The sequence below is a fragment of the Halyomorpha halys genome, unplaced genomic scaffold, assembly GCF_000696795.3.
Source record: "Halyomorpha halys isolate HHAL.00 unplaced genomic scaffold, Hhal_1.1 Scaffold107.1, whole genome shotgun sequence".
NCBI lineage: Eukaryota > Metazoa > Arthropoda > Insecta > Hemiptera > Pentatomidae > Halyomorpha > Halyomorpha halys.
This window is the reverse complement of record NW_027112128.1, coordinates 1,808,515-1,818,615: the sequence shown is the minus strand read 5'-3', so window position 1 is coordinate 1,818,615 and position 10,101 is coordinate 1,808,515. Positions and strand designations below refer to the sequence as shown.

Here is a 10,101-nt window from a genome sequence, read left to right as displayed (position 1 = left end):
ATATTTATATAATTTTTTTTCTCTCTAAATGATGGTTGTTGTCTTTTTGTTTTTATAGCCCTGATGAAGACCTGAAAATCAGGTAGAAACGTCGGATAAATAAATATGTTTTGTTTATTTATGTTGTTCCTTGCAGACCGCACCCCCCGACCATCTTCTCCAATCAGTAATCTTCGGTCAACTATATACACCTCATAATTAGTTAAATAATTTGCTTTTCTACCACACCTAAAGTTTGGTTTAAATCTGTTCATTAGATAATTTATATAAGCTTATTATTATTTTAACTTGGCAATACAACCAACATGACCTCATTCTACCGCAATGCTATTGTTATCTTTTCCCTAGTTGCGTTGTTTTCCTCTGTTCATACAAAAACTATTTGAGGCCCATTTCGAGCATTCTGAATCGTCAAATTTTCCAACTATTACTCATCTGATTACTATTCCAATTATTACTGATTAGGAATTCTTAAAAATGATGAATAGTTTACTCAGTAGAAGGAAAATGTATGTCTTGAACTTCAAGCTTATAGTGGAATTTATTTGAAATATTTTAAAAATAAATTATTAAAACAAAAAGATATATTTTTGAAATAACTATTTATTTTTTATTGGAAGAACGTGGATTGACCGGGTGTAATATATAAAAGGAATATGATCCGGATGGGGTAAAAAAAACTATATAATGTGAGCCAACGTTTCGCCCCACTTTGCAGGGCTCACTGCACGCAAGCAAGCACAAAAATCAATTGTTTATATTAAATTATTTAATTACTATCTGAATTTTTATTTATTTTTTTTTTTTATGTGACCGCACTCGAACCATCTTCCTTTTATAATTTTACTCTTATCTCATTTTTTTAAAACATTAAAAACATCACGAAATGAAATTATTTCATAATTGATGAAATAGTTATTTCTGAAATGGTCATTTTATCGAACATATTTTAACCTCTTCAATAATTATAAATTCTGTAATTTTGACATCAAGAAGGTTCCATTTTAGTCATCCAACAGTGAATATCATGATGCAAACTGTCATTTAGTTTATGGCACATACTATGCCATACATCTTATACCGTGGTAGTAGCTACGAAAGTTGCTGCGATGGTTGTAAACTATTTCCATATAACGAAGTGTATTTCTATAATTCATCAATTTTAAACGTTAATTCAGAAACGTAATTATTTTGCCTTTTTGTGAAATAGTGTTTCAAAAATTAAAAATTATGAAATAACATTTTAATTTATTTTATAAATTCATCATTTAAACTGCTAAGACACAGGTGAAGAGTCCCACAAGATGTCACGTCATACCTTTATTTAGATGTCAAACAAGGTGTTCTAATTTAGCCTGAAATCGCGTATTATACAATTAATATATATTTTGAACAGATTATCGTAAAGAGCTTCAGTTTTCACCTAAATGTTTTGTAATACGTAGGGATTATCGAAAAAATAAAACATGCATACGCCCCATTTGAATATAAAATAATAATTTTTCACGTTCACTGGAAATTTGCCAACGATGATCATGGTACGCTTAGGAAATAGATAACTTAAATGTGAAACCATTTACTCATGTTTGTACTAATACAATAAAAATAATTTTTAAAAAACATTTTAACGCTTTTCTGAATAGTGGCAACATAACTGAATTTACATTTTTTAAATATAGACGTCAAACTTTATTCTATTCTTTTAATGTTTTGTATGTCTGATATCTGTGTCCCATAGAACTAAATAAACTAATTGTGCCAGTACTTTACCCATTTTTCATGATGTGCTGCTAGAAAAAAATCTTCGAATTAACCAAATTATATTACAATACATAACAACTTTTTGCAATTTCATTGAACCAAATACGATTTTTAAGTTCATAATTGTTTAATCACACAAAGCAGTAGTAACATCAAGTTTGGAGCAGGCACTTTTAAGTTCATAATTGTATAAACACTCAAAGCAGTAGTAACATTAATACCACTTCTTGAATTTTATTCGCTCAACATTATATATACAGAAATATTATAACAATAAATATTGAATATCTAGTAGCCCTTGATAAAATGTCAATGCTCACTGTATTTCACATATTTCTTTAATAAATAATTGTTTAAATAATATACACCATAAGTCATTATTTCAACATGACAATAACATTTAAATGAAAATAACTAAAACATTATTAAGCTCTATTAGGGCTAATATTTCAGAAAATTTACTCTACTTTAAATGATGTTCTTTTTAGTTTTTTTATTGTTGTAGGTAGTTTTAAAAATATAGAGCTCCAAATGAAAAATTAATTTTTTTTTTTAACATTTTGAAACAGCTGCCATTTTTTATTCCTCCAACCTATACTTGGCTCATATACTCATCAATTTTGACTAGTAATGATACATAGTCTTCATTAAAGTAATCAAAAATCAGGGTGAGATAACTGCCTTTTTTTATATTCCCAGCTCTTGTACTATAATCATAAAACACAAAAATATCAAAGTTCAATGATTAGCCTGAACTATCTTCAATGAGAGTTGTAAATCACATTCAAGGATAAATTTCTTCAACTCCTTAAACTGTAGTCCAGGACTTCATTTGAAGTTCTTTCTCAGGAAGAAGTTAATTATCTCCTTATGATGCTTCTTATTGATTGGTTCCTTTTATTATTGAAAACAGGACAGTCATAAAAAGCAACATTAAATTTGTGTGGTGTTAGCTTGTCGCAGTGACATGTAAAAATATATAACCAGATGAAATCATTTTAAATAAAATTTATTGGAGTAAGATAGTCTGGGTGGTGGTCAATAAAGGTTTCAAAATAGTAACACAAAACTATTTATTGTTAACCAATGTTTCGCCCCACTTTGCAGGTCTTTGACAGTGCGGATCAAAATGGTGTTCTGTACCAACTGAACACCATTCTTGGTTAGTTGGTACAGAACATCATTCTTATCAGCCCTTTTCAAGCCCTGCAAAGAGGGGCTAAACATTGGTTAAAAATAAATACTTTTGTATTACTATTTTGAAACCTTTATTGACCACCACCCAGACTATCTTCCTCCAATCTACTTCATACGGTTAATTATCTTCTTCCAATTTAAATAAAATTTGCTTTGTCCAAATTATGTCAGTCAGGTTCAACTTTTTAATATGGGATATAGGAACTTTATTGTCACAATAGGTTATGATAGTTTGACAAAGCAGTTTTTATTTACTTGTTCACTGTTTTATTTCCAATCTAAACTATTTTAACTTTCATATAAACGGAGGATGGTCCAGGTGTGATCAGAATAGCTCAAAAAATAAAATATTTACTGTGAGCCATCATAATGCCCCACTTTGCAGAGCTTCATTAGGGCTTTCTAAATGAAGTAAAGAAAAAGAATCCATTCCCCCTTCCAGCCCTGCAATGTAGGGCGAAACACTGGCTCACAATAAATAATTTATTTACTATTTCATTTATTCTGATCGCACCCGACCAATTTCCTTTTACATATTATTTACGGTCAATCAACGATATTTTAACTTCCAAATATCTTCCAATATTTTAACTTTTACATCCATGTCTACAAGGTGTTAAGTGAAGTATGCTCAATGCTTTCAGTCAGTGAACCATGACTTTTAAGATTTCTTATGTTATTAGAATTTGGTTGTAATTAAGTACTATGAATATTTTAGAAGATAAATGGTAAGTATTATATAATTAGTAGTCTTTAAAACTGCTATTTTTCCTGCTTGATTGTTAAAGTAATTGTTTCCCAATCGAAATTGTTTGTCACATGTTAGCTAGTTTTAAAAACATGTGCAACCAATATTTTTCCCATTTTTACTACTGTCTGAATTACAAGTCGAATACAAAGACTGTCAGTAATTGTATCTTCCAAATAAATTAATTTTGTATGCTGAGATCCAATTATACATTCCTATCATTCGTGCCCTTATTGAATTATTTTTAAAATGGTGAATATTTGTTGAATTTTGTACCCTTTTGGTATAGTCCCAGTGAGGATGCAGACATACCTTTTAAAATTTTATTGAAAGCCTTGCCTTAATCTGTAATCCAATTTATCACTATAATAAATTAATCTCTCTTTTAAATTTGATAAGATTTGTATGCTTTGGTGCAGTTAGTTTCCAAGGAGGTATCAAGTAAAGAAGCTTTGCTAAGATAGTACCTTCACAGATAATTTTTAAAATCTAAGATCCTAGTCCACATTTTAGTTCCTGGGTTAACAATTGTGTCAATAGTTATTACTGTCTTGTTTACATATCTGTCGATACCTTTTGTAAAATTTAATTTAATTTCTAACTAGATATATAGACATATATACCTTCTTTTATTTGGGTAAGAGACTGAATAAGAAATTTCCATTTTTATACTTTATATATTAATATGATTCTATTTGATATAAATATAATCATATTAATACATAAAATTAATATATTTATTTTATATATTAAATTATATTTTATATAAACTTAAAAATAATAAATAATGATTCATCTCATTATTAAGTGAATACCATCATCTCAAAACCAAGGCTTTCTTTTCACAATGAATAAAGAAAAATATATTAATATATTTTGCACATCTTATTTATACTTGTGTTACAGTGGGAATTCCGAGAGTTTTTCGAACTATTCTTTCAGCAATTTTGTTGAACTCATCCCTATTCTCACGCCACATTTTGGCAGCATCAACGTTTGCACCACTTTCATCGTTTGGTTCTAAAGAAAAAAGAATATAGTAATAAAACAAAAATTCTGTAATAGAATACTCTTTGAATATAATGTAACTGAAGAGTCCATGGGAAGACTGATTTTAGTGACAAAAATTTAAACAGAGAAAATTGTAGTTAAAATATTTCAATATTAATTACATTAAAAAATTTCAAAACTTAATGATTATGTAAAATTTCTTTTAAATCCTTAAAAATTTATGGACTTGAACTCTTTCCCAAAAAAATTAACTGGTAACTTTCAGTGAAAAAAAAATAAATAAAACAAGACTACCCAGAACATAAGATATCATTAAATAATATCACCTTTCGAAAATACTTTTCATTTCTCATAAGATGTCACTGTGATTTCAATTATTACCAAAAATGAACTAAAATCATATTTCCTAAGGAGTTCTCAATTGTAAACTAAATAAATAGGTATATGGGAAAAAGATGATGACTTTGAAATTATGGATATACACTTTTGTACACAGATCTGTTAAACATTTAGGACTGTTAAAGCCCAAAAGTACATTTTTCTTTCGTTAGTTTAATTTTATTACTTCCAATTGGGTTTTTATTTTTTTGTTAATTATAAGTTAATTGCCTTTTTTAATAACAATTAAGTTTTATTTTTGTAATTAAAATTAAATTAGAATTCATTACGCAAATAAGGAAGTTTGTTATGATGCATGTATAATAGAAATACATCGCTGCAGCTCGTCACGTATACAACAACATTGCGGGGTGCAATGGGATTACGGCCTGTATACGGGGACTGATAAGGGAGCCTATAGTCTACAGTCCGCTGCCTGGAGCCAAGGAGCTACATACTGAGAGACACCTACCGGCTCACAACATAGGAGTTTTCTTTTTTGGGGTTCAATCAGGACCCTCACCCACCAATCACCGATACTTGAGAGACGGCGGATGTTCCAGGCTGGAAAACCATTAGCGATATCCGCATATCGACCCCCCAACTATCTACTGTGAGTGACTTTTTTTTTGCCTTTGTCTTCATCAAGCCATTCATCATTTTTATCGCTGCTGAGTTATTTTAATTAATTATTGCATAAAGAGAATTGATTTTGTTTATATGTATATATCAAAATATTTTCTTTTCTTTCACTACACACTTTTATTTTTTATAACAACAAATCAGCAACAGTTTTTTATTTGTTTATATTTTAATTCTATTAAATTTGTATACCAATTTGGAAGGTTTTTATTCTCTATTTTTTTTCTTTATTATTTTTGTGTTTATAATCTTTTCAGGTCCTCCGTTTTATTTTTTTTATTATATCAACGAACCAGCGAACAATTTTTTTATGGGGAAGAGGTACGTTGTTTTCATTTAAGAAAAGCCCCTCGCCCCAACAAGGACTACTTCAAATTTTTATGTTATGCAACAAGTAGCCATGAAGGCAAGTGGCCATGTGATAAATGAGTGCCCAATGATAAATCCTTAGGCTGGCCTGAACTGCATTAACTGCTTTAGGGCACCCTTGAGCAAGCACAAATCGGGTAGCTGAGAGCAGGAAAGCAGGTGGTGAAATCGACCTTTGATGAATAAAATCACCATCCTCCAGCTAAACATGGGCCATTGGCATCTTGTGCAAAAGTTGAGAGCTCTCATACAAAGCTATAATGTCCTCGTGGTTCAAGAACGAGCTGCCATGGGAACTTGGTCACAGAGTTTGGCATCACACCAAGAATGACAGTCCTGAGCTCTAAAACTCTCACAGGAGGCCTAGGACTGCTGTTATAATCAACAACCCCAACCATGACTTGATAAATCTGAGACAGCACACTATAGCAGATTGTGCAGTATGCTACATCAAGTGAAGCAGTGTTCTTTTACTCTAGTATCGCTGTATTTACCTACAGGCAATGAGATACAAGAAGGTGTGAGATCTGTACTTCAGACATTTATGAACTAAGACACCATTGATGAGTACTCTATTAGGGCACTGTACTCATCCCGAACAGTAAGAGGACTCAGTAACCAGATGGGAAGGCAAAAAGAGATTGTGACAACCTCAGGTCAGGCTGATACAGTTGCCCAATCCAAAATATAAGTGTTATTTAAAATTTTTAATTATTTATAAAGTGATTTTGTGATACAAAAACATTTATCATGAAAAATGACAATATTTTTGGTTGTTTGAAGTGATAAAAAAAAATACTATTTTCCAATGTCATTTTATATTATATATCAATATCTTCATTTACATCTCCAATGACTGGCATGAAACGTCTACAGTGATTAAAACATTCTATTATTTAATGTAATCATGCGAGCAGTCTTAAACTTTGTTACTACCGAATTGATCCCTAGGGACAGGCTATACAATACAAAATAAATTAAGTTAGGTTACCTGCTAACATGCTGACAACAGATAATAATATTTTTTCTACACTCTGTACAGGGCTCCATCTTTCTGCACTGGATTCATACCCCATGGGATCATCTCCAGGGGCATGTAGAATTGAAATACAAACACGCCCATCAGCATAAACTGAAAATAAATTTATTATTCAAAACAAGTCTAGGATTCATTAAATATCTGAATTTAAAATGTTTTAATGTTTAAGATTTTTTTTTTAAACTGTCTTTAGTACTGTAGCCACTGGTATTAATAAAAAATACATATATTCTATATAAAAGGCATATTGTAACATTAATGTCAAAACCTCTTATTTGCATATATTCTATAGTGTTGTTAAGAGGATTTGGAATTAAGGTTGGAATATACATATTTATGTGTGTATTGAATGAGGACGTATATTTTTCACAATGTATACAAATATATTTTCTAAAAATTTTAAATTTATAAGAATTAACTATCATCTTCCAAACTAATCATCTAGTATATATGCCAAAAGTAAGATAATGGTGCTTTGTGTTATAAGGTTGCCAATGATTTTAATGGTGCAAGTTAAATCGGTAATCATACTATTATATCAAAGCACATCCCGTTTTTTGTTTGCAACCACTAATCACAAAATCGACAAAACCAATCTGTACCAAATTTTAACTAAATCATTTTCTTGGTCTCTGCAAGATTTACCAATAATAAAATCAACCAATAAATACAGCTAATATATGAAGCTTAAGAGTTTGTTTGAAAGCACTAATTTCAAGAAATATCAGTCTGATTTAAAATTTTTTTTTTTAGTTGAATAGACAAAGTATTGAGAAAGGTATTAGACTTAATGACACCATGCTATGACCAATAGAAACAGACCAATAACCATAAATTTCGAAGCAATCTGGAAAATAACAATACAATTTCATAACAATGGAAGCAATTTCATAATAACTTTATCAGGTTAGTTGGATGAATTTTATAATAAACAAAAACTAACAGTATTTGACACCATCATAAATAATATAAACTTAATCCGATATAATAATCTCTAACTTAATTCAAGAACTGATGAAAATATCTATAAAAGTTGCTCACTGTTAGGATGAAACATCTCGCACATAAACTGCATCTTTGGAGGGCTCAGAGGATAATCAGGAGGGAAAACTAATTTTGTAGGAAAGATTCCTCCTTCAAAACAGGTGCCTTCAGGTCCACTAGAAAAGAATAACTTGAAATAGAACAACTACATTCTTAAATGTAAAATAAACAGCATATCAATGATAATGACATACGTTATTAAAGCCTCCCATTCAAAAAAATTTTCTTCATTGACTGGTCCTGCAATTATCCCTTCAGGAGGATTGATTGTAAGTTCTGCAGATAAAAAATTAAGGTGATTTAGAAATAATTGTAAGGTAGGAATGATGCATAAATAAATTAAGCTAAACGTCCTTACGTTTATATTCTGCCATCAACCTTCTCAATGCTGACCCTGCCATTTTATTAATATATTTTAAATTATTTTACAATTCACAATGACATAATTATTTGGATGTGACAACTAAATTAAGGTTACAAAAGAAGTTACCAAAGAGCTATGATCAGTTTAATGTAACACTTCACTTAATTTCCATTGATAAAGATGCTCTTTAAACTAAATTCTCTAGATATGAAAATTGGTTAAAATATTATAAAAAAATAAAAATCGATACAAAAAGTACCAAATATTATTCAGATTAAGAAAATACACAGCCTAGAAGGGAATGATAGGCAACCCACAGCCAAATATTACCCATTCAGCTTTTTCGGGCCGTATTTTCTTAGTTCAAAAGATCTTTATGCAATTGGCATAGAAATCGAAGCTTTTTTTAATGAATAAAATGTTAGCTATAATACGAATTCTGGAATACGAAAGTGAAAAAGAACACAGACTATTTGAGGATGGCTAATGGATTTAAAACTGTCATAAGTTTTACTTTGTCGAGGTGGTTGTGTTAGATCTGACTCCAATTGATTATTGTTTGTTACTCTTAACCAGAAGGCCTCGACAATGCCTGTTTAATATATGTAAGGTAATTGATTAGGAGGTGAATAGATAGGATGAGACTAACGGGTGACAGCCGTAATTTCTCTAAGGAGGACCTCATCCTACAGGGTACTATGCAGGAAAGTTACTTCGTTCTACCGGGTACTATTCCTGTAGATACAAAAGAGGCATGTAGGCCTTAAGGGTACCTAGCCGTAGTGTCCTGCCAGAGGATAAAAAGTAAAGAAAGGGGATGGTGACCAACAGGGAACTAGCGTGAAATAAGACTATTCATATCAAAATATAGTTTGGATGAATACACTGAATGTCTTATTTACTGTCCCAAGAAGGTAATTGTTCAGCACCATCGGTAGGATTTTGATTCTACTTACGATACAATGGCCGGTGAGAGGCACCGTCTGTATAAACTAACTTTTGTAATTCACTACATTATTTTTGGTAAAATGTATTTATTAAATTAATATATTTACAGTTATAATACTATTTAAATCTTACAAATAATTGTAAGATTATGTAATTAAATCTATTATTTAAATTTTACTGAATGAATGAACAAAATAGATGGAGAAGACGTAGGTGGTGCACCACGGTTGAAACGAACTGAAGCTACAGTTTAGAACAGCATTCAGCGTGTCGCTACAACTTTAATCTTGAGATTCTGTGACATACTGCTCTATATATACTTAAGTACGGAATATTGAATATTTTAGCAACTAGCCCACTAGGTAGTAACTTGTAACGGCAACAATTTATAAATATCTACTCGGTGTCTTTTTGAGAAATACACAACTATAATAATAGCCATGAAATAATTAGTATATTCAAATATAAGAAAATGGTCAGGGTTGCGGTCAAAAACAGAACAAATAGTTTTAAACTATTTGTTCTTTTTTTGACCGCAATCCTGACCATCTTTTTATATTTAAATTTTTATGGTCAACTATATATACATATATATAGATA

At 30.4% G+C, this 10,101-nt stretch overlaps 1 protein-coding gene across 1 annotated transcript; it reads right to left on the bottom strand.

The window, feature by feature from the left end:
• Positions 1-4,558: 4,558 nt before the first annotated feature.
• Ubc7 (ubiquitin conjugating enzyme 7) lies at positions 4,559-8,702 on the bottom strand. The gene is made up of 5 exons (XM_014415818.2): positions 8,548-8,702; positions 8,384-8,465; positions 8,187-8,305; positions 7,098-7,238; positions 4,559-4,726 (listed from the first exon to the last, which is right to left on the bottom strand). Exons 1-5 carry the CDS (start codon positions 8,588-8,590, stop codon positions 4,596-4,598), a joined length of 516 nt encoding a protein of 171 aa, XP_014271304.1. The 5' UTR covers positions 8,591-8,702; the 3' UTR covers positions 4,559-4,595.
• Between the last annotated feature and the right edge of the window lie 1,399 nt (positions 8,703-10,101).